General features: G+C 40.4%; 1 protein-coding gene across 5 annotated transcripts; it reads left to right on the forward strand.

Annotated features, from left to right (window-relative positions):
* Nucleotides 1–25,819, forward strand: pou2f1b (POU class 2 homeobox 1b). Of its 5 annotated transcripts, none has more exons than XM_077580094.1 (14): nt 1–109; nt 9,956–10,027; nt 10,553–10,644; nt 13,738–13,917; nt 14,633–14,750; nt 14,848–14,939; nt 15,056–15,229; nt 15,317–15,458; nt 15,580–15,725; nt 15,868–16,050; nt 16,170–16,284; nt 16,811–17,147; nt 17,249–17,337; nt 19,503–25,819. In XM_077580094.1, the coding sequence occupies exons 1-14, from the start codon at nt 64–66 to the stop codon at nt 19,772–19,774; spliced, it is 2,058 nt and encodes a 685-aa protein (XP_077436220.1). In that variant the 5' UTR covers nt 1–63; the 3' UTR covers nt 19,775–25,819. The 5 variants fall into 5 exon arrangements, with proteins under 5 accessions (XP_077436220.1, XP_077436221.1, XP_077436218.1 ...); XM_077580095.1 differs by having other exon boundaries at nt 15,871–16,050; XM_077580092.1 differs by having other exon boundaries at nt 15,317–15,457; nt 15,570–15,725.
* Nucleotides 25,820–26,002: the final 183 nt, after the last annotated feature.

Raw genomic sequence — 26,002 nt, forward strand, 5'->3', positions numbered from 1 at the left:
CGTGCTTGTACGCGTGCGCGCGCCCAGCAGGCAGGGCTGGGATTTTCGGGTTAAATATTCAAAATGGCGGACGGAGGAGCAGCGAGTCAAGATGAGAGTTCAGGAGCAGGTAATGATTACAGCATTTTACATATTCATACTCATATTCAAACGCCCGATGCAATTTATGAGAAACGAATATACACGCAGGGGCCCAACATCGACATTGCGGCACGGGGCGATAAAGACCCCTCTGGTTCATCTCTCCAAATGCTAGCCAGCTGTAATTTGACATAGCAGGAAACGAGCTATTGGCCGTACGACGACAAATTACACGGGGAAACATGCCTCCCCCTTTGTGTGATTAGACGCCTGTACGGCCGCTACATATTCATACATCTGTCGACAAACAAAACTTAGCATATTTTATTAATAAACACTACGCCGCATCCGCGTGTGACACATTTCTGGTTTTAATCAAGATCCGCGGTTAGGTTGAAATGGCGAGCAAGCGAGCTAGCGTTAGCCTTGAATGCTAAGCGCTGCTAGGCTTTGTGTTGATGGCAAACGGTGTGCGGTGCTTTTTGAACGAGCTTTGCATATTCATTTTTTTTTTTTTTGCGAGAGGAGCGCCGGGCTACGCTGCTTTTGTTGTTACGAGTTGAAACAAAACAAGCATTCAATGCATTCGTGTTGTTGTGCGATTAGTACCTGGTCACTTTCAGTGTGCTTATTTTTTTGGTTGTCTTTTTTCCCCCCACCATCCTTTTGTGCTCGGCGCAGTTTGGATCTACAGTAACCTGTTGTGTTATTCATGCGGGGCCTGCTCGAGCCGGAGTGCGGCGTTGAGCAGATTTCATCGAGTGGTGGCTCGGCCGGTGGCAACAACAAGCCGAGGAATGGGCTCTGAATTCGGCGGAGTGTGTTTAAAACGCTGGTTGTTGTTTTAGCAAGCAAAATAAATGCAGTTCCATTGTGAGGATTGTTAGTTTGACGTTGTTTGGTACACTTTTTGGACAGTTAACGCTTCACCTTGCGTTTAGTCTGTTTTCAAAAGGACTTAAACAGACTTTTTGGCGGCACCTTTGTCTCCCTTCACAGGTACAAAAGTACCTGTACCCCCTCCTTCTCCCCTCTCCCCACCCCGGGGCAGTAGAGAGGCCCATATCCCGGAAAGCAACAATAATAACAGGCAGTCAGGGCATTCTTAACTGTTCACTGGAGCTTTCATGACTGGGCAAGACGCAGCTTGATGTCAGTGTTTTCTGTTGTTTGTTTAAGGGGGATTGGCTTATTTTACGCATTAAGACTGCAAACGTGTATATCAAGTTTCCCCTCAAAAGAAAGCTTAGGAATAATGGTGCAAAAGCAAAATTTCTCATTGAAGTACAACAGGTAATATTTTTTTGTTTTTGTTTTTGCAGGGGTTAACTGTGGCGGCTTTGCATACGAGTGACCAAGCTTATGACATTTAGCAGATACTGTATGAGGCATTCTGTAGTTGTTTTTGCTTTGATTGGAGAACAAAAATTTGAGATAAGAGTGCTTTATGGTGGAAGTGAACTCAACTAGTCTTAACGGTGGTTTGGCAGAAAAATGCTGAAAAGAGGCATCAAGCCTTTCTCTCTATCCCCCCCCCCCCTTCCAGTTGAAGTTTACCACTGTCAAACTGAACATAAAACAACCATATAGCTTTTCTTTAGAACAACCTTTTTTGCTTAATGCTCACAAACTATTTTAAACGCTGCAGGTGGACTGACGAATAGCACCGGAGTCGCTGTTTTATAATCATTTGAGCGACAGATGTTAAGTGGCGCAAGCCACGTTGATATACAATGTAACAGTACTCACAGGCATGTTTTTTTTTTCATCACCTTAGAAAAATGACTACCGTTAATATTAGTGTAGTTTACTGAGAAAAATCTGCATGTATAACTATTTGTATGTCTTTATTCTACGCTAGAAGGTGCTGACATTAATTAACATACACAAAAGTTTAATTCTTTACACTCTTTGTAATTGTTGTTACTATGTTTAAGTACACTATTATGGAGTTTCCTGACTTAAAAACAAACACACATTGCAATTAATTTTAGGCTAGAACTGATTTTCTTTCATTAATTTTAATAGGGAAAGCTGATTTGAGATACAAGTGTATTTAACTTGTATTTCGAGGCACTTGGAGCGTTACAGAACCAGCTCAAGTAATAGAGGACGGGTTAAAAAAAAGGGATTCTGGGGGGTGTTATTGTAGTTGTAACAATTTTTCTACATATTGACTCCTTAAAGTTTGTAAGTCATGAAGAAGTTGTTTGCTCCAGTTGAATAAAATAGTGTTAAAAAATATCCTTTCTTAATGTATGCAAATATGCTTGTGCACATGTCCAGAATAATATGTATTATGATGAGCATTATTATCTTTTTTATTGTTGCTTGTTTTTTCTCAAATTTTGTATGGCACTGAGAGGACTGATAGAGAAAACATTCCCCACTCCTGGCATTGTGTTTGTGTGTGCAGGAAAGATATGCAGTGTCTTTGCAAGTCAAAGCAGGGTATTGAAAAGAGCTTGTGTCTCGTTCCTGACTTCCTGTATTTTATTATTTAAATTTGGCTTGTAGGTCTATAAAGATATTAAAATGTACAAAGATCTAACCTAAATATGTTATTGTAACTCAATAATTTAATTTGTTTTTCACCTTACAAATTATTTTAAGCATCAGTATGAGCGTAAGCTTGCGTTCAGTGATGATGCTCCACTTTGGTTGACTTTTGAAATTCAATTTACCATTGTGATTGTAAACCCATAATTAACTTCTAGCGCATATTCTTCTTCTGGCGCAGTCTTCTTGTTGCATTTTTGGTCTTGAGTTAATCCTTTGATGGCGGCCTAAGCAGGTCTAGTGATGCTTGTCGGCATGTCAAATGATATGGTGACATTTCGTATTGTGACTGTTTGATTATAAATGACGTGTCCTGTAAATTTTGGTCAAACTTTAAGACAGTGGGCCATTGATGGACCCCTATACTTGATTCTGACTAATTGTATTGTCTTGTGAAATAATATGCACCCTAAAAAAGTACAAGTGACTTATTAAACTCCTGAATATTTACATCAGATAAGAAATTCATTTGCATCCTCCCCGTTTCCCCCATTTAATCAGTTATACAGTTCACCCTGATTCCAGCCTTGTAGTTGCATCATGAATATTCATTGATGTAAACAAGGGTGTTATGAATAATGCATCAGCGACAGTAATAAATTCAGAACATGCCTTCCCGAAGGTACAGAGAATGCTCCAGTCGCACAAGCTTCTCCGCCACAGAGGACAAAAATTGTAACGAATCACAGTTGTGTGCTTGTGCGCTGAACAGATCACTCCTTGTGTTATAGCTGAGACTCATTTATGTGCCAACAAGACAAGCTATATCTTTACACATCCCGTTCAATGCCAAATGTGGTGTTTTGAATTTTATGCCAATGAGTTGGAAATTACTTGGGCAATTTTTTGAATAGGGAGTAGCTAGGCCATGAGGACCTCTTTTTCTGATTTCCTTTTCAATGGTTGTCATCTTATTTTTTCTCTCTGCCTCTTGTGGTGGATCTCCTAAAAAGCCAAATAATAAACAAAACAGTTGCTCCCCAAACTGAAGTTTTTGCCAGTTGAGAATTGTGATTTTTTTTAATTATTATTTTTATTATTATTATTTTTTTTTTTTTAACAAACCCTTGTTTGAGTTCTAAACTGTGTAGCTTTTCACATTGTTGATGATGAACACCACCCATCCATCCATATTCTGTTTTGCTTGTGCTCATTTTTGTCATGGGTGAATTATAACTTATCCCAGCTGACTTTGAGCAAGAGGACTCGTTATCAATCAATCACAGTGCACATACAAACTATTCTATGGTGTTAAAATCATGCCAAAACACACAAAACGTGATTTACTCACACCCAGCAATTCACAAACTAACTGTGTGTTTTGCAAATACAAAATATCATTCACTTCATTTACATTTGATTTTTCACCTGTAACGACTACAAACTCACCTGTTGGCTGTTTATTGTGAAAAACTTTGGTATCCATGGTTTCCATGAGAAAATGCAGAAAAAAGATGGGAGGGGAAGTTGTGGTCTTAAACTCAGAGCCTTATATAGCGAGAGTTTGGCCAACACTGTTTCGGCAGGGTAACAAGATGGTGTCCATATGTCATGTGACCAATCATGCTGTGATTAGTCACGCTGTGATTGGTCAACTGCTGGTCACATGACATATGGACGCCATCTTGTTACCCTGCTGAAACAGAGTTGGCCAAACTCCCTCTATATACCATAAAGGTCTAGCTGCAGAGTGGAGCTCCATCGGAAACACGCGACTTCAAGCTTTCTTTCTTTTTTTTAAGCAAAATAATGTTTTAAAACAAATAAACAACTTTATAAACTAGTTAGTTAATTTGAACAAAACATGTAGAAAATTTGAATATAAACAACACAACTCCATCGGAAACTCATTGCCTCTGAACGAAGCCCAACGTACAGATGGACTAAACATAGTCAGTCCATGCGTGTACAACGTCCTCAAATCAACCGTGATTTAAATGTCGACCTTTGTTTTTGAATTTATTTATTTTTAAGGAAAACAAACGTTTTGTGTACCAAACTCCAAATTGTCCATAGGTGTGATTGTGAGTGTGGATGTTTGTCCGTCTCTGTGTGCCCTGCGATTGGCTGGCAACCAGTTCAGGGTGTACCCCGCCTACTGCCCGAAGCCATCTGGGATAGGCTCCAACGCTCCCAGCGACCCTTGTGAGGACAAGCCGTTAAGAAGATGGATGGATGTTTGTGTATTATTACACTATATCGCGGCATCGCCACTCGGTGTTATCCTCAAGCTTTTTTTAATTGCATGTGAAGCGATTCATTTGTTTACACATAATTACAAAGTTAGGAGTACCTAATTGTGAGTTATTCCAAAATTTTCAAGTACTTGCATTTGAGCCATAAGTTTTAAAATATTTGAATTTGCAAGAGCGGGATTTAAAATGGAAATGTGCTGTTTCTGTTAATCACACCGATCTACAAGGATGTTCAATAACAAAACCGGTGTTGTGAATGTGAACTAGGAGCTTCCTGCAGAGTACAGAATGATATACAGTACTTCAACACCCACCTCAACTGCCGAGGCTAGCGCTTTTGTTATTTAATATTTCCATCACAACATAAATCATTTAGGCTTAGTAAAGAAAAAAAGAAGAAGAAAAAAAAGACAGAAATGGAAGTCACTTGTTTCCGGTAGAGCTCCACTCACCCATGGTCTGCAGCTAGACCATTCTATATACGGCTCTGCTTAAACTGATTCAACAGCGCTCCCTGCTGTAAAGTTTACTGGCATTTGCGGGTGCGGCTCACGAGGCATTTGTGTGCGGATCTGCTAGGCGGAATATTAGTGCCAAAAGTCACTTGACGGCGGTATGTTTGTGCCAAAAGTCACATGACCGATAGCCGTAGTTGTAGAACTATTATTTTTTTCTATCATTGTGAAGGTTATTTTTGTACTTGAATGATTTTTTTTTTTTTTGTAATTGAAGAAATGTTTCTTTGTATGTGTAAAACATGCTATATTTGTTTGATAGTTACAGTTCTTATGTGCAAAACAAAATGCATTAATTTGTGAATGATGTTTTGTATTTGCGTGTGCATTTGAGTTTGTGAATTGCTCGATCTGAGTAAATCACGTTTTCTGTGTTTGTGGGGTTTTGGCATGATTTTAACTCCATACTATTCACACTCATATGTGAAATTTAGTCTTTGCTCTTCCCTTAACTTGGCCATGCTGCTGATGAGCATCAGGTGTGTTGAAGAAGAGAAACATCTAAAATCTGCAGGACTCCGGCCCCCGAGGGCCGAATTTGGATATCACTGACTTAACCCAAGAAATCATGCAAGATTGACAAGAAGATACAATATCCACATAGAAAGGCCACCGCCTGGATTTAAAACGGTTAACTTCCTCAAGCTCAAATGTTGTCTGTTATAATATTCAGCACATTTTACAGTCAGCTCACTGCTCAGATACACACGTTATCTTGACGTATTCAGCGTGTATGGTGAAGATTATATAGGCGCTTGAGGAGAATGTGGACGTACTAATTAGGTTTGGTCTCAAGTCTTGTGTTGAATCTCTCCGTTCGCATTAACCACTGACAGCCTTTGTCATATAACTGTGCTAATGAGAGAGCCATTTAAAATTCTCTGTCCTGGATAATTGTCTCATGTATTGTTCCGCAGTAGTCTTTTTAAAAAAAAAAATTCTTCTCACATCGAACAGCTGATTAACTATGAACATGGGGCTTTTGCTCTCTGTAACATGATGTGAATGTCACCCATGTTAAACTAAAGGCTATATTGTAAAGTGGTTTGTATTAAAAAAAAAAACAACTAACTAAACAATTTAGAAACCTCAAGTTAAAGTTAACGGAATGCATTATACACCACGTTTCAAATTATTATGCAAATGGTTGGTTTTGTCAGATTTTTTTTTATAGTCTATGCAAATAGAACTCAGCATAATTCAACTGAGTCAACTGTTAGAGAATAATTTGAATGTTTAAAAACATACCTCCCAATGACGTGCGTCTGTTTTTGCATATTATTGACCAATCTACATTTATGAAAATAGTTTGTTTGCTCTCTTTGACATCGCAATGTGAAAGAATCAATGAGCATGCGTTGGATCAATAACGTTTGGGAAACACTGACAGAAATGCACCACTATAAATAAAGTTAATTGTTACCTGAGAAAATATTTACAAATATAATTTTAACATTGATCTGACAAGATCATGATACTGAAGTTGCTTATTACTGTTGGATTTGTTTGAGTAGCAAGCAAATGTGTCTTGTCAGGCAGATGGGGGCTGGGGTGGATAACTGAAGAAGTTGATTAAAGCTGTTAGTTGCTAAGCTCCTCCCTCTGTGGATTGTGCCAAACATTCCAATCCAGTCGTTGGGCTCCACTGGACACATGTGGACCGCCACCACAAACACACCTCCCCCACTGTATTAACACACTGGCTAAAACAAATTCAAAGCGGCTTCAAAAATGAAACACTAATGAAATGTAAAAGCTAATCTAAATATGCAAATCCCCCCTCCCAAGCACTTCATAAACATCAGGGGCAATCTGGCTGCCACCTACTTGCTGTGGAATGCTTGAGCCACAGGGGGTCCTACAAGTAATGAACATGCTTGTGTTGTATTAATGTGAAGTTATTTCTTTCCGATTGACTGAGTATGCTCGCATCCCTGCAGCCATCTTCATAACACCCCTTCCCTTGGGTCTGTGAATTCTATGTGTTCTCAGTAGCCACCCTCCCGTTAATACAGCCTGCTGACAGAAACCTTGCACTGCTGTCTGGCGCCAGCATTTACCTGCTCTTACCTAATTAATTCTTAGCTCTGCATACCACTTCCCTCTGCAGCTCTTCACTGTCCTCCTTATTCCCTGTTTTTTTCCTATCGTCCTCCAAAAGACATCCAATTAATATGCTAATGAGCTGATAAATATTTATAGGGGCCTTTAAATTATGCAGAAAGCTTTCATTTCGTCCCGGTGTGAAATGCGTCACTCGCAGGACTTCAAAGTCTTGCATTGCTAACGAGGCGGCGGGAGATTTGCATACGGCTTTAATCAGCTGAATACTGATTATGCATCATTATAGAGTTGGAAGAAGCGGCTTGAGGTGGAGTGTGCCAGCTGCATTTGTTTCATTCCCGCAAGAGAGGAGAAACTTTTTTTCACCAGTACACTGAACGCTCCAATGTCGAACTCAGTTGTTCTAAATTCGAAACAGGTTTTCCCTACAGGAAAAAATGTAAAGTTGTATACTCACTTACTGTCATAAAATATTTCTGTAAATTAAAATATATATAACAGTTGAGTAGTTGTACTTTTATTTTATAGCAATTCTTATCTTATTAGATACACTTGTGAAATGCAATTTATTTCAGTAGTTTAATTAAAAGCAGTAGATGATTAAATATTTCATGATTATGTAATTTTTAAAATGTATAAAGAGTTATGTTAAAAAATGTCTCTTTTCTTCGTCTTGCATTATTTCTACTGAGCAGCTGAGCTTTGAAATGGTTTTTAATCATTTATTTTACGGGTGTTCCAATCAGGGTTTTATACTACCAATTCCCCATTTCTAGAAATTCAAAAACGCTTTACAATGGATACATTATTCATGCACTCACACATTCACACTGTGGTGGCGGTAAGCTACTTAAGTGCCCTGGGGCAGGATGACGGAAGTGAGGCTGCCAGTGTGCGCCTACGGCCCCTCCGACCACCGCTAAACATTCGCACCTTACATACACCAGTGTGAGTAGCACTGGAGGCAATGTGTGTGAAGTGCCTTGCCCAAGGACACAACGACACATGACTTTGGGAGAGCGTGAATCGAACAGCCGACTTTCTGGTTACTGAACGACCGTCTCTACACCCTGAGCCACGGCCGCCATAGTTGCCGGCAGGCTGCAAAGTATGAGGTGCGGGTGATTTAAAAAATAAAAATAAAAAAAAATCTTAATTTTTTTGTGAATAGCAATGAAAATCATTGGACAACATATGCACACTTCTTATTCCGAATCTGAACATTAACGTATTGGGTTGTTGATTGTTCCATGCCAAAATTTTACATGAAAATGTAATCTCTCACATTCTCTAAAACATATTTTTTTGTGGCAGCAATAAAGAGTCAAAGCATACATGAATATTCAAGTTTCAATAATTATTGAATTCACAATTAATATTCATTGCATATTCAACTTTCAATGAGTAAGCAATGAATATTCAACTTTCTAAGACTTTTCAATGAAAATATGAAGGTATGGATACTTTGGTACCTGTATTGTGTAGCTTGACCTAGTAGTTCCTGGGATACGTGTTCAATCTTAAGGAAGGCAGCCAATGGGCAGCCAATTGGCAGGCCATAGCTCACAAACCGTTGCTCCGGTTGACCTAAATTTTTAGATTAAGTGTTGTGCCATCAATATCTATAGGTTTCATTAAACTCGATGTTAAACCCCACTGGAACAGAGGTATTGAGACTCTGCAATATCTTCCTCCACCATCCCTCGAAAGTCTGGTTGCACTGGTGCAACCTTTAGTTTTTTTATTTATAGCTGTGCCATTAAGAAATCAGGGTGCCTGGAGCACCCAATTGGTCTCATTCTTCAGTTTTTGTGGTCGATTTATCAGAGTTTGCCCCCCCCCCCCCCCCAGCCTTAGTTTAATGGTTATCATCATCACACCTTTCCTCTTTGCTATCACTTTTACCTTTCATGTGGTGGCATAACAACAAAAGCCAAAGACTTTTGGGGTGTGTGATGGAGGCACTCTAGCAACTGATCAAGCCAAAAGAGAGCGAGAGAGAGCGAGAGAGAGGCAGGGCCACGAGAAAAGAAGATAGAGGGAAGGAGGGGTGTTTGTTTAAACCCTGTTAACGTTGCCTGTGCGCGTATCCCAGTGTTACTCAGTCAAGCGCTACTGCTGCTATTGACCGCTGCTCGTGGGACACTAAAGAGCGGGTGGGGAAGGGGTAGTGGGAGGAGCATCGCGCCGGACGCACCGTCGGTGGGGAGAGGGTTAGCCCAACAGAGGTATTTTTTTCCCCTTGATAGTCTCTGCAACTATGCTTGAAACCACAGGTGGAGTTTACGCTGGTGAGTTAATGGCACTGTGATGGAGTTAATTGATTGTTGTGGATCCCATGGGAAGGCTCCAAACCTGACAGATTTTAAACACTTAAAACTGTTACACTTGCTTTTTCATTTCAAATAGTGCTTTTGTTGTTTTGGGCTGCATTGGTTGCATCCTGAGCAATATTATACCCAGACGAAATACATTCAGGCTACTTAGAATGGAAATACATACGTTTGGACTAGATCATCATGCTGTCTGTGTCTCTTGCAGATGTTAAAGTGAATAATAATCATCAGTCAGAAACTACTAAATGTGCAATGGAAAGTGGTGACAGGAACACTGGTAAGTGACCTCTCCGTCATTCATTTGCAGTAACTTGTTTGCATGAGTCGAATGAAACAAACGATTTATAACCTTAATTCATTCACTCACATTCATTGCATGATATTTAAAATGAATTGCTAGTGATTAAGCATGCTTCTATTGATCAACTAGACCAGTGGTTCTCAACCCAGGTCCTCGAGTGCCCCTATCCAGCCTGTTTTCCAGGTCTCCTTCAGCTAACACAGCTGAGGATCAATATCAGACTTCATATAGAACTTGCTGATTAGCTCATTGTTTGAAACACCTGTGTTGGCTGTTGGAGACATGGAAAACAGGCTGGATAGGGGTACTCGAGGACCGTGGTTGAGAACCACTGAACTAGACCCATGGAGGTTGGTACTTACGGTCTGACAACGGATGTCTACTGCCATGCTGCGATTCTTCTTCATTGTGGGCTTCCATTGTCATGTTTGTACTTTGTTGTAAAAGCACAAGCATCCTTGAACTCACCAGATGTCTGATTGACTGCGTTATCATCCGCAGGGATCCCAGTCAATGGATTGGATTTTCAGAGGCCGACCGTGCCAACCACAAGTGCAATCAGCAATGCACATGCACAAGCCCTCCTCCAACAGGTAACACATGGTCACACATGCTTCATTCTGAAAATCTGATAAGAATGAGTTACAGTGGTGTTTTTATTATAAATCAACTATTTCTATAGCACTTTAAACGACATTCACAGCTGTACATAAGATTAAACTTAAACATTAACACCGTAAAGAAAATGAGAATAATCATAATGACAAGCTAAATAAATAAAATAATATTTTCCAATTGAAATAGGCAAAAAAGAGCTCCCTTTACGTGGAGCATACACAGATTTATTCTCTCTTGTTGCACAGTCTACGTGTTGTCTGAAGTTGTTCGTAGATGGAAGTCTCCATTTACCATTATGAGGGTGCTGTGATGTTGAAATTGTAAAATGACGATCGTCGTACAAAACGTCACTCATGTTGGCTGCTTGCTGAGGTTTGAATTTAAACAACTACAGTTTTCTAACAGCTGTTACATTGTCCGTTGGCGATTGGCATTGGTTCAACCCAAATCACACGTGTCTTGCTTATTCTATGGATTTTTTTTTTTTTACCAAGCCCAATAACACTGCAACACTACACAAAGCTTTTTCAGTCCAGCAATATTCATAAAAAAACAGTTTTGCTTTTAGTTTCACTATTCTCATGCTAACTAACCTTTATACTTGACATATCACAATAAAGAATGTTAAATGTTACTTTGCCAAGGTTTTATGATAGTGATGCAATATTAATGAAAATCGATAACAACTTGAAGTCCCCCCCAGTGTCACAGAAGGATCTGGGATCCCTAGAGTTTCAGCTGTAGTGGAAGAAGGAATTTAAGTTAAGCTTAAAGAGGTTTGCTCTTGGGTGATCACGTATACACACACAGACACACACAGGCAGAAAGGGCTCATTTAAATGAGCTCTTTTGGCGTCGCCAGGCAACACGGCAGATTAATCAAGCCTGTATGCTAATTAGCTGCTCTCGCCGTTGCCCGGAAACAGATGGCGGGGAATATGCAAATCTATGCAGGATTTACATGCACTGCATAACTGCTATTTTAATTAGCAATTGCGGCGCCTCCCCTCCCTCGCCTTTCCCTTGTCTCTGATGGCTGCGGCACATTTTTACGTGCTTGATCTTGCACTTTTTCTTAGTTGAAATCCTCTTTGTTACTCTGAGACCTCAGTCGCTCACCAAAGATGATCAGTTAGTAGATGGCTTTAAATTTGTGATCTGAATTATACATGATGTGATAGTAAAAAGGTGAGCTCACCAAGTCAACAATCCTCATCTTATGCCTCTTCCCATCCACTAGTCAAAGTCGGAAGACTAGGGAAGTGCTCTTCCCACCTCCGTCCAGCAGAGTGTGTTGCCTCAAACCCAGCTCATGTTGGCCGGGGGACAGATTGCAGGAGTAAGTGGCCTTTTGCCTCCATAGCCTGGTTTGTGGCCGTACAGCTGGCTGAAGTAAGAATACTTGCCCTGATTTGTTGGTTGAAGGCGAGTGTCACCTTTGCCCTCTCTGCCTGCTCCATCTTTGTGGCCCTCAGACTGTCTTTGATTTGAACCACATCTCGGCTCATTGGCTACGTTTCACAGCCGATGCCACCATGTGGGTTGCAAAGAGTGGTCGACTGGAAGCTTTTGCTATGCCTTTAGATTTGAGTGACATTATAGACGTTTGCAATGAACGCCTGGCTCAACGCCTGCATGAGTCTCCTCCTCATTTGCCTGCTTAGCCTCATTTGTCTTGCGCTGACAGAAAAAAAATATCAGCTTTGATACTTTTGTCAGAAGTTAAATAAAAGGATAAAAATAATAGTATACAGTCAACCTTGACACCGGTATTCAGTAGGTCAATCCTTCAAATCTATAGCTAGGAACCGAAGCAACCATTTTCGAAAAGCTTTTAGTGTGCATTCTGCAAGTTGGTATTCCTATTTCCTTAAATAGTGGCTGTCCCTCAGTCTCAGTTTTTGGTTACATCATCCATTTAAGACAAATAAATGCCCCCCTCAAATGGACATTTTCTCATCAGGGAAGAAATCTGTAATTATTAAATCATGAAAGAGTTGCCACTGAGCACATTGTCACTCATTTGTTCACCAAAATGGCAGCATCTACTGAAGCACACAGTCTCTTGAAGTGTGCAGTTGTAAATGAGTCAAAGTATTATTTAAGTCCTTTCTGCCTCTCGTCTGATATTTATCTATATTGATCACAATTTATTAAACTTCAAGCTCCGCTTCAATTCACCTAAAATACCAGCAATTTTATTATTATTATTATTGTTATTATGAATATTAATACCATCATCATCATTATAAATGAAGGCTAATAGCTAAAAGAAAAAAAGACCACAGCCACTATTTGTGCGAACAGTACAGTATAGACAAGAGTAATGTTTTACATATTGAACAGTGAACACAGGCCATTTAAAACTACTACAGTATATCAGAAGTCATATGACTTGCCATTTTTAGGACTTACTTGCCAAAAACTTGGAAAGACTTGACTTCGACTTGATATCCAAGAGACTTGCCTTGAATCTGACAAGAACTACCTGACTAGACAAGTTGTCTTATTTATAGTTGGAAATCTCCATTTTTTATCACAGTTTGGCTTCTACGAAAGAAAAAAGGAAAGCGACAGCAATAAACGGGTTATTTGTTTCGGTCAGCGTCACTTATTGGTGGGAAGTGGCTACCGAAACACCAACAGGACCACTTTGCATTATGACCACAACTGTTAAAAATAGTACAGCTTGTGAGTTGTACATGATTCAAGTGGTAGAATGGTTATCTCCCAACCAGAAGGTTGTGGGTTCAACCCTTAGTCCTTATGATCATGTGGAAGTGTCCCGGAGCAAGATACTTTTTTTGCAAGTCAGAGTAAATTGGGACTTGCTTGAGACTTGAAGGGTACGACTTGAAACATGCTTGTGACTTGCGCATACATACGTGTGTGACTTAAATGTTAATTATGTTTTTCTGATGCAACCCCATTTAACTCTGCACAGGTATCAAAGACAACTGGGGTTTCATAAAAGTACCAACTCATCCATCGTTAAGTGAATTGTGTACCTTTTACACCCTTCAATTCTCCCTTGGCAAAATCTTTTGTGTTGTTTTCTTCTCCACCAGCTGACTCTGACCCCGGCCCAGCAGCAGCTGTTGCTCCACCAGGCCCAGGCTCAGCTCCTGGCTGCGGCCGTGCAGCATTCAGCCAACCAGCAGAACGGCACCACTGGGGCCAGTATCTCAGCTTCCGCAGCCACGCCCATTACCCAGCTACCCCTGTCACAGCCCATTCAAATCTCTCCTGTAAGATACAGCCAATTTTCTTATTATTTTGATTGTTTATTTTTTATGTGTTATTATCGTCTATTTCCCAGATTTCCTCATATAGTGGCTGGAGGCATTCGTTTACTGAACTGCAAGCCTCTGTTAGGGATCTGGTGTTAATATAGAGAAGGCCTTAAAGGGGAATGAGAATTCATGGATTAACTCATAAATGTACGGGCAGCACCATTTTAGGGCAAAAAAGTCATCAACTGCAGATTTGTAGTGATCACAAAGCACCAGTAGAGGGTTCCCTGCTTCCACAGCTCTTATTTGAACTGTGTTCAAACAGTTTTTCTTGGCGACATTAAACTAATATCTTAGCGATGATTTGCAACCTTAAATGAACAAAATCCATCTTAAAAACTTTTATTTTAACTCTACTGTGACATTGACTTTACAGATGCCATTTCTGCTCTGCAGCCTGCACATGTTGTAGTAATGAGTGTACGACAACAGATAGTATCAGTCATAGTAAAGGCTTACTTTTCCTGAGCAGAAATACAGTGTTTATTGAAGTGGAAGTGAATTGGGGCACATCGTCTGTTTGTGGCATTCACTTTTGAGGAAATATTGTGTTTATTTGTGATGGTACCACCATTATAATTTGATATTCTACCTATCCTGTATAGATGACACACTAAAGCTCAAATGGCACCACCATCATATTGTATTATCCATGTTTTCACCTCGGCAGCTGCAGCAGCAGAATTTAAGTCTGCCCCAGTTTGTCCTGGTGCAACCTGGTCACCCGATCGCCACTCAGCTTCAACCCGCTCAGTTCATCATCTCACAGACACCGCAGGCCCAGCAGAGTAAGTGAGCAACAATCGCAGGGGGGAAAAAGGTGATTTACAGTAACAAGCTGATTTTTTTTTTAATCGTCCGTCCCGTTTGTTGTTCATTGTGTAGGCATATTGCAAGCGCAGAGTCTTCTCGCTCAACTACCTCAAAGCCAAGCTAACCCCCTGCCAACGCAACCGAGCATCACCCTTGCAACACAGGTTGGTGTTGTATTACCCTTAATGTATTTTCAGATAAACATGTTTCATAATAACCCCTTTTGGCACTCTCTCTCAAATCTAATTGCCGTGTTGTTTTTCCCCTTTGTAACATGCAGCCTGCCACTCCTACACGTACCACGGCAGCCACGAACATACAGTCACTGCCCCACAGTCAGACGCCGCCCAAACAGCTAGATACTCCCACTCTGGAGGAGCCAAGCGATCTGGAGGAACTGGAGCAGTTTGCCAAAACATTCAAACAGAGGCGGATTAAACTGGGCTTTACACAGGTACCTTTCCAATGAAATGCATTTTATGTCTCCTGTAATATTGAGGCCTTCTTTGCAATTACATTCTGTGTCTCTCCCTTTGACCAGGGGGATGTTGGCCTGGCCATGGGTAAGCTGTACGGAAACGACTTCAGCCAAACAACTATCTCTCGCTTCGAGGCCTTGAATCTGAGCTTTAAGAACATGTGCAAACTCAAGCCACTGCTGGAGAAGTGGCTTAATGATGCAGGTTTGTCCCTGAACCTCCTCATACGTATTTGATGTGCTCTGTGCGATCGGCGCGGTTATCTCTCGTCAGTTCCTCGCCTTTACCTCCCCCTCCTTCCGATGCATCGGTGCTGTTTGTGCAGAGAATCTGACATCTGACCAGGGGCTGTCCACCACCAGTGCCCTCGGTTCTCCTGGCATGGGCATTGAGGGGATCAACCGCAGACGGAAGAAGAGGACTAGTATTGAAACCAACATCCGCGTGGCCTTAGAAAAGAGTTTTCTGGAGGTTCGAAACCACTTGAATTTATAGCAATGGTTAGCTGAAACAATGAGACTGGCTGGGAGGACGGATTAAGATGTTAAACGATGTGGTAGTTACAATTGAGCTGTACTGACAAGGTCTTTCCGGCTTCTTTGCCCTCTTCAAGCAGAACCAAAAACCTACCTCTGAAGAGATCACCATGATTGCTGACCAGCTCAACATGGAAAAGGAGGTGATCCGGGTCTGGTTCTGCAATCGCCGTCAGAAAGAAAAAAGGATAAACCCCCCGAGTACAGGCGGCGTAGGCGGTACCCCCATCAAAACCATCTTTACACCCAGTAGCCCTTTGGTGAGGACGCACATGCATGCACAGAAATACAGGCTTAGTTGGCTCATTTGCCTTTAGATTTATATTTGCTTTTTGACAAATGTTGGCATAGCAATTCATTCATATTTGTATTTTTCAAGGTGGCCAGCACAGCAGGCCTGGTGAACAGTCCGACTATAAACACGTCCACTACGCTGACTGTAAATCCAGTGATGCCTCTTACCAGCACCAGTGTCTCCAGTTTATCCTTCACGGGTATGTGTGTTACAGTGCTACGTACCTCAAAGGTCGTGACTTTTACAATATTTCCTTTGTAGATTCATTACATTTCAAATAACATGTCCATATTTTAGCCATTCGAAAAACAATATAAGGTTTTGCAGGTAATTTTACTAATATTTTAACATCCTTTAGTGTCATATCAGCATACTGTAAGCAGTCGAATAAAATTAAACAGTTATAGCCTGCTTACTTATGCTAACTTCCAGTGGGTTTTATCTCACCTTCGAGGATCCTTTCTTAGTGTAATACTGTACTGCAAATAAAATACAAAACACACACAGAAAATGCTTTAATGTTGGCTGAAGGTAGGTCAAGTGAGACTTCTGACCATTCCTGATGGCGTGTGCGATATGCTTTTACATCAGAACACATTTGTACACATACTCTGAACATTTTAGTACAATCCCTGGACCTTTAAGACCTTTGACTAGAGGGGTTCTACTATATAAAGTTTATTTCCAACTCCAAATAATCCCTAATGATCCACCTTTCTTCCAAGGGACAACAGTTGGAGCCACGAACACCGCATCGGTCATCTCCACAACACCCGTGATTACCACAGTAACCAGCTCTCCATCTCTGAGCCCGTCTCCGACGTCTGTTCAGTCCAGCACCACTCAGAATAAAGCCAGTACTCAGGCGCAGGCCATCGTCACCCAGGCACCGACATCCATAGGCGCCACCCTTGGGACGGGCCAAGTGATGGTGGCCGCTCCGGGTCTGTCCACAGCGTTTCACGGGGCTACCCAGTTGCCCACCAGCGCAAGCTTTGCGGCCATGGCTGCCGCGGCAGGGCTGAATCCGGGATTAATGGGCTCCGCTTCTTTTCCTCCAGGGTTAGTAGTTCCTCACTATGAATTAACTCCTATTATCATCTCGTCAGTGTTTTCTTTCCATTGTTTACAACGGATGGATACATTTTGCTGCGTGTTTGCAGTGGGGCCGTGTTCAGTCTGACTCCCGGTGGCCTTGGCAGTGCCCTAAACCCTGCTGTCATGAACAACAGCATGCTGGCCACCATTCAAGGTAGGTATAATCTCATGCTGCATCTACAATATCCTGCTATACATCATAGAGGAGCAAGCCCCAAAATCATTGGACTGAGAGAAATGGCACCATGACAAAGGCAAAGAACGGTAAAAATAAACCCATAAAATATTAACATTGATTCCATTGATTGCTTCTTACAATTATTATAAAATTGACTTTATGAAAATGATTTAAAGGGGAAGTTAAATCAATAATTATCATTTTACAATAATATGTTCAATGTGCCCCCCACTAGTCCAAACACACTTTTTTAAAATTATTATTGCATTTGTGAAATATGAATTAAGCAGCAAAATCCACCCATTTTGCCACTTGCTGTTGACTGAAATTGGCATCTCAGTGCCTATGGCTTGCGAACATCACATGACCAAACCCAGAAAATAGGTGAGCCATGATTGGGCGTTACCTGAGTCCTTAGGCACTGTGATGTCATTTTCAGTCCACAGCAAGTGGCTACGTGGCCGCACCCCTGAGATGAATAAAAACGGGTGGATTTTGCTGCTTAATTCTTATTCAAAAAATGCAATATTAACCAGAATGCCGTGTTTAGTCTAGTGGGGGCACATTGATGTTTTACTGCCACAATTTCATTTTGATAGCCTATGACAAGGTTTTTGTGCCTCAAGGTTTGATAAATCTTTAAATGTATTAATTAAATATCAAACAATTAAAACAGTTTACAGATGAACACTACATGAATATGTACATGACATAAAGGTAAAGGACATTCCACTACAGTGCTACTGAGTTAAATGTATTCCCTTGCGTACTTACAGATAATTTAAACATCCCGTCCAGACAGGCAATCTACCCCTACTTGGAATTGTAATTTGTGTCTGATGGATTTTCCCACTATAAGTTTAATCACCTCATTAAAATGACATCTACACCTTCCTGCCTCATTAAAAATACAGAATCAATGAATATGCAAATAACAGTTCCAGGGAAAAGGTCGGCTGATAGACACAAGGTGTCTCCTGTTTCAGGGGAAAGTCGGTTTTTTTTCATTGTTAAATTATGTAGCATTCAGCCTCCTGCATCGCTCTCCCATCCATGGCAATTTAATTATTTATTTTTGTCACAAATTACGTTCCCTCATCCAGTATGGTCAAACTCAATTCATAGTTTGCCCTGAAATGTAGCCATAATGAAACTCATATTTTAACAAATAAAGATTTTTTTAAATTAGTGTTGCACAAGTAGTTTTACTGTGATCAAGATTCTTGCTGCCACGGGTTATGTTCTTGCTTCCATTGATTCGCACTTCATGATTGCATTCTTTAATAGCATATTTATTCAATTGGTAAATTTGCAAAGCTTGGGTAAATTGTACTTGTTTTTATTTTCATTTATTCTTAGTTCAAGTTTCATTTTGCATTAAAAACTGTTTTTTAATATATTGTGTTGAAAACGTGTCCAATAAAAATACAAATGTTTCCCTAAAATGATTAATAATTCTGATTACTAATGAAAATAATTTGGTTATCATTTTGGCCATAATCAACACACTTATGTCTTCAAATTGTGGCCTCCAATGTGAGAGACACGGTGCATGTGTTGAAAAAACACTCTAAAAACACTCCGTACTGCAGGATAACCCCCCAGGTTAGTCTTTTAGAGACATCAGAAAACCTGCACTTTAATCGCAAGAGAGGGAAAATGCGAAAATTTGGCTAAATTGTATGTTATGTACATAATCCAAAAGGGACTATCCTGTTGCGGGTAGTGGGGAAAAAATGCAAGTAATTGACACCCCTCCAAAAATGTTTTAAATGACCTGTAATATATTAAGAGTTCAAACCATAAATATTCCGCAAGCTATGATCCCAAAGCAGTTTGCAATCATTGCAAACTTATGTTACTTTTCATTACTAGCCCGGGGAGAAACAAAAACAATTTGAATCCGAAAATCTGTTTGGATTTGACGAACTGAATCTCATCATTACATTTTAAAACGATTACATCGCTGAATTTTATCGAATCGCCTTTGGTGGAGAGATGCACACCCCTAAGCATTACCCATAACAATAAAGTGATTTGATTTTGGAAAGATGCAGCGAAGACTCTTTTCTACTAACAAACTTGGCTAAACTTAGTTCCTTAGCAGTATTTCTCATTTTTCACCCCCGGTGTCTCTGCAGCCCTGGCGTCAAGCGGCACAATCCCTATAACGGCACTGGACGGCAGCAACCTGCTGTTTGCCAACGCATCTGGCGGCAACGGGCCCAACCTCGTGACCACGCCGCTTTTCCTCAACCCCCAGAACCTGTCGCTGCTCACCAGCAACCCCATCAGCCTGGTGTCGGCCGGGGCGGGCGGGCTGCAGCTCACCACCGACGCCCATCACCAGGTCTCCACGGCCGCTGTGCCTGTGCAAGCCACGACCATTACCACTGCCTCCAAGGCGCAGTGAGTCCGGCTGCATCCGGAATGAACGCCCTGTTTCTTGAGCTGTGCACTGCTCTCTTCACACACGGCGCAGGAAATAAGCGAGGTTTTTTTTTTATTTTTGGCTCTGCGCTTCACTAACAAACACACATCCGCTCCATTGTATCTATTATTATTTAATCCAAATCCTTTTACTTTCACAAACGAAAAAACAACCATCCAGGGTTGTGTTTGACCTTTTTGTTTCTGGGTTTTCCTCTTATTCTCTATGATCCTTGGACACAGTACCCAATTGGAGACCGGCTTCCTCAAACCAGGAAGATAATTTGCTGATACCATCAAACTCCTCACGTTTTGTACATACGTCCTTCTATTTCAAGAAATCTCCCTTAAGTTTTTTTTCTGAACAACTTCTAAAGAAAAAAATAGGATTTTATTCTTAACTTTATACTAACCTCATAATACACATTATCACTAACGGGGATCACCTTTTACATTTTTTTGGGACATGCCTTGACATGAATCATATCATTTATTTTCATAGTTTTTTTATTTTTTTTTACATATTTATTTTAATTTTTTCTTTTTCTTTTGTTCTATATTTTTCCAACTTTGCAAGTCTAAATTAAGTTTTAAATATCTTGTTAAAAAAGTGGTTGTATGGCTTTAAAAAACAAGTAATAAGTGGCTGATTTAAAGGTTATCATTGCTTTAAGGTGTGCAGGGACCTGTTGAGTCTCTGGGTTTCTCTTTCTGGAAACACTGACTTTTTACAGCCTCCGAGCTTGTTTAAAATGTTGCCGATTGAACACATGGAGTGAAACGATGGTTAAAGACGGAGGGCAGACCCCTGCGTGTGTTGTGTAAAGCTCAGAGTGACACTGAGACTTAAGTAACCAAATGATCCACAAGGCTCAGCGGTTTGAGCTAAGATCACCTGTCAGGGAGTGTGGTCCTCACACTAAATGTATGGTGACGTTGGCGAAAAGATTTTTTTTTCTATCTTTTTCTTTGTAATGGTAGTACCGGCGTATCTACTTGTGCACAGTATCTGTACCAAAAACTGGATTGATGAGCTGTTGTGAGCGAAATGACCTTTTCTTTTCCCTTTTGTCTGCGGTCGTTCGAGTGGCTGCATACTCTTAAGATACCAAAAATATTTGTTAAAATAATTGTAGTCGGTGTAGTCTAGTTGATATATTTATGAACAGAATCTCTCTTCATTTTGTCAGCAGAATATAAAAATGCAATATTTTGATCATTTTCCAAAGATGAGCTTTTATTTTATTTTTCATTTTTTAATTGGCAGCACAATTGACCAAAAACGAAGGAAGGGCTGGATTGGAGCATGACAAACTCGTTTCCTATTTTTATTTCACTGGGCCTCGCCCTAACATTTGCTCCCAGAGCCATTTGATGGCTCTGTTTTAACTTTTAGTAGCAGCTTTTTGGCGTCTGTGAAGCAGGAAAAACTCCTTTTTGGGGGGGGTTTGTGCTAATTTTTCAGCCATAAAACAACAGCTTGAACCAAAGTGGTTTTCCTCAATAGCGGCCGTGCCTATCTGAGCACCGCAGTTCCTGTTCACAAATTCTTGATCTGGTGCAGTTGGAAAAGGACGGATGTAATGTCCGCTTTAACAGCCGGCACCTCCGTGTTTTCTTAATAGCTTTATTAGCACATTCTGTGAAGAGCAGACTTTGTGACTCCAGATTTTGGAAGACTCCAATATGTTGACACTAAGGATGGGCATTGGAATTGATTCTGAATTTGGTGATTGTTTCTCGAAGCAATTGGAAATTAATGCACTACTGATCCTCAACTAGTTTGCTCTCTAAAAAAAATCTGACATTAGCTCAAGTATACATCCCAACTCTAGAAAAAGCATTTCACAACATACTCTGTCGCATGCATATATTTAAAAAACTATCATAGCAAAAACGGTTAATAGAAGGCTTTGGTTTGTTTGGAATTTGTGTTTATAGTGCGAGGAAAGTTAGTGTAGTTTGCTCCTGTAATTGAGATCAAGAAATTTAGAGAGCATTTCTCATTCCTGTAGAGTATACATCATTAGCTAGCATAGATAGATAGTTTCTCCAAGCAAATTTTGTCAAATGCCCATCCATAGTGGACACTTACTGTAGATCTGATCATCACTACCATTTGAACCAGCATGTAAGCATTGCAGTGCCCCCAAAACCTTTTTCAAAGACTGGCTTGGCTTCTATTAGTCACGGCAGCTTTTTGGCTGAGTACTGTTATGTGCCACACATTCACATAAACCCCACTCAATAGCGTCACTGTTCTGCTGCTTCTGACTAACAAAATAGCAGTGATTAGGACATCACTGAGCGCGTAGGCAGCGAGATATCCTCTTGTACTTCTTTTCTGTCAACTAATTTTGACTGAATATACCTCAGCAGCACTTAAACATAAGGATCACCTTTTTAGAAATTTCTGTGTATAGAACAGTGTGGAATGTATAAGTAACGTTTGGCTCGCCATTCACACGTTATACTGCTACATAGGAACCGTACATAATAGGACAACTACTGCTTTTTCTAGTACTACTATTTAATTTTTCTCTTCGCCGGTTTCATGGTGATTGACGAAGAGATGATTCTTGCCAAAGTAATAGCCTTTCTCTTTGCAGCTCGGCCAGCGTATGGCTGCTTGTGTCTTTGAGGCCGCCACGCACCGATGGAGGCCAGTTCTATTCCGCTGCCGTTTGTAGTCACGTGACATCCGAACGCGTTAGTGAGACAAACCGGACGCCATCGGTGCCATAGGATGTTACTGATCTATTTATCTGAGGAAAGACCTAAGAATCAGAGAAAGTTTCTTTTCTTAATTCTATACATATAAATATATATATAAACGTGTAAGATATTCATATTTTATATTTGAACCTGTATGTTACTAAGACTGAATGTAGTGTTTATGACTCAAAAGAAATTCGCCCCCAAAGCTTCCTTTTCTTTATTTTTTTTCTTTCTAACTGTCAAGACCAAAAAGCGAAAAAACACTGCGGCGGGTGCGCCAGTTAACGACTTTGGTTTGTCCGCTGGGAGGAGGCGCTCTGACGCACAGGTTGTCTGGCTGGTAGAGCGGAGACTCTGAAGTATGTTTATTTTTGAATTTATATATTAATGTTTTTAGTTGAGTCATTTTGGACTTGATTTGCTGTGCTGTTTTAAACAATCATTTGTTTTTTATTTTATTACTTTATGCCTTTAACTGATTTGTATAGTATGAGAGGGCACGATCACTGGCTTTCTTAGTTTTACAACAGTAAATGTTATCATTTATGCCTTATTTTTACGTAGATGGTATGGTTGCATTGTAGCACGTGTGTGTGTGTGTGAGTGTGTTTGAGCTTCGTGTCGCCCAGGTGCATTGTCACTGACACAATACATTGTACTTGGGACATTTTGAGTGTGAGATGCTTACATTGCTACCTATGTTTTAGGTATGACTCAGACGATGCCTGTAAGAAAAGCTTTACTAATAATTCCAACAGGTAGGCATGCGTAAGTGAATGAATGAGCATTGTAAAGTATAGAAGCGCAGTCTGCAACCCATTGTGCGTTTTTTCCACCACTGAGGTTTAAAAAAATTGGATATGGAGTAGAAATGGGCATAATAATTGATAAATCTTAGAATTTGGTTAATTTTTTCGTAATGATTGTTGCGTCTTGTTTTCTACAATGTCTTGAAGAAATTGGGGCGAACATAAAGTGCACATCTTTGCTGCAACTAGCAGATGTTGGTTCAGTCTCATTTGCACCTCCAAACAAATTCCTAACAATTTTCCCATTCCTTTGAAATACTAAAATAATAATGTAATTATTATTAACTGTACAAATAATATGATACAGTTTCAAATTTGGTGAAACACTGAGCCCTCAACTTTTCTTGTGGAGTGCCTCACGGCTCTAACCTAGGTCCAATACTGTAGTTCTTTCAATCTGAATAATGTTTGGAAAAACTAGCAATAATTCAATTGTGTTTTTTTTTTTCTTCAATCAAGAAAATGTTGTCAAATTCCCATCCCTGTTTTTATTTGGTGACAAACGCTGTTTTGTGGTTTCAGACTTGCGCTAGTTTGTTGACTGGCTTTCCTTCAACGCTTCATTTTGATCACATGTTGTGGATTCCCGGTGGATCAGCACGTTAAGAAGTTTGTTTTTGTACTTTTTTTTTTTTTTATGTTGACAGATGAAGCGTGGGTGCACCAGTATACCTCATTTCTAACTCAAAATTGAGTGAAACCTGCTTTAACCTTCTTAATAAGAAAATGTTTGAAAACAAATGAACGTGTCATCGGAGAAGCCCGCTCATTCTTGATGTGAAGCGTCCTCCACGGGGTGCACACCAGTACTCACGAATGTTTTGCTGTCTTTAACAATGTTTCTCGCACACTTTTACTTTTTACGATTAATACCCCTCTTTAAGTTGACAATCCCGCTTATGTTCTAACTGTAACCTGGTGTGTGCTTTATAACCCCCTCCCCTTCCTCCCACCCTCTTTGCAAGGTGGCGCCATCCCGTGGTAACAACATTAACCAAAGACTAATAACTGATTGTACATGAATGCGGCCCACCCTCCTGCCTCACTGCTCCTCATCGAGCACTCACCCACTCGTGTTTGGGGTTCATTAGCTTTGACTGCATGCGAATGTCTTCGCCACCTGGCCCGGTCGGTGCTGCGGTTTTCAGTGCCTGTGGGTGGGCAGGGGTACCCAGAGGGGGTTGGTTGAGAGGGCTTCTTTGACGGGACACTTATTTGTGGTAGCTGGGTGATGTTTGTTAATACACACTGAGGGTTCATCCTGTGCACACTGTTCATGCTCAGGACTCCATGTCTGTCTGTCTGTCTTGAGCGCTGTTGCTAGAATACATGTTTCGCCCTCTCTCTCTCTCTCTCTCTCTCTCTCTCTGTCTCTCTCTCTCTCTCTCTCTCAAGGACTTTGGTTTAAAAAAATAAAAAATAAATTTAAAAAATGTACATCCCAAGACATACAATCCTGGAGACACATCCCACATCGACTAGATTTCACTGCTGTAAACGCGTCACATCCTGCCCCTTCCTTCTTCACTCACTCACTACAGACTGATCAACTGTGACACTATGCATCCCCCAGTGGGGCATTAGGTGACACTTTGCTCAACGCTTTACTCCCGAGTGAGGCGTCGGGAATCCTCACAAGCGCTATCGATCCCAAAGCAAAACTCCAAATATTTTACACTTTTGTGTGTGTGTGTGTGTGTGTTGTGTGTATGGACAAATTGCAGATACCAAAGATATCTCTGTCAACTGTCTCTCTCTTCCTAACCGCCCTGCAGCATGTGTATTAAGAGACGAACCCAGCACTGGCTTTGAGTCCAAGCTCAGTAATTCCAAAGCTTAGATGTATATTTTGATATATTTCTGTCAAGAAAAAAAAAAACAAGTTTGTGGAATATTAGTCTGTTTCTTGTTTGTTGTCATTTTTCTTTCTTTCTCTCTGTCGCAGCATGGAACTAATTGCAGAACTGTCTTACTAGGTTCAAGACATAGTATTTTTGTATGTTTTTGGGTGTGTTGTGTGATAGCAGCCCAAGTGACCATGGCTTTTATCAAGAGAGATAAAATACAATGAAAAATGATAACCCCCCAAAAAACCAAACCTGTACATATTCTATCTTCAGAAACTACTCACGTTGGACACTTGGGCTCATCTAAAGGAATGTTTCTCCCTCCCCCTTCTTTTTTCTTACTCTGCAGTCTAATATTTCTAACAGAACTCTTAACGTAAAGAGTTACCATTTTGGACTAAAAATACTGAGGGACACTGTTCCGAAAAATGAAAATACACAAAAAAAAATTAAAATAAACCCGTCTCAAGTCATGGTGGCATAGAACTGAAAGACTGTGTAGGAGTTTCAAGTATGTGAATCAGGATACATAGTAGATTTTGATGCGTTTGTCTGCTGTATTTTTGTTTTTTTACACATATACAAATAATCTTTTACTGTAAGTGTACAGTTCTTTTGTTGTAAACATCATTAAACCATTTTCAAGTGTTTTGACATGGGCTTGTTTTTATTTATTTTTTATGTTTTTTATAATGTAGAATGCTGACACACTTACCAGGGATAACATTCACTCATAACTACCGTAAGTAAACAATTCTGTGTGATGCACAAGTGCAAATGACCGTGGTGCCTTGAGTGATATGTGCTTCTTTATTTTTTTATTTTTGGGGTGAATAC

This window comes from Vanacampus margaritifer, chromosome 11, assembly GCF_051991255.1.
Source record: "Vanacampus margaritifer isolate UIUO_Vmar chromosome 11, RoL_Vmar_1.0, whole genome shotgun sequence".
Lineage (NCBI taxonomy): Eukaryota > Metazoa > Chordata > Actinopteri > Syngnathiformes > Syngnathidae > Vanacampus > Vanacampus margaritifer.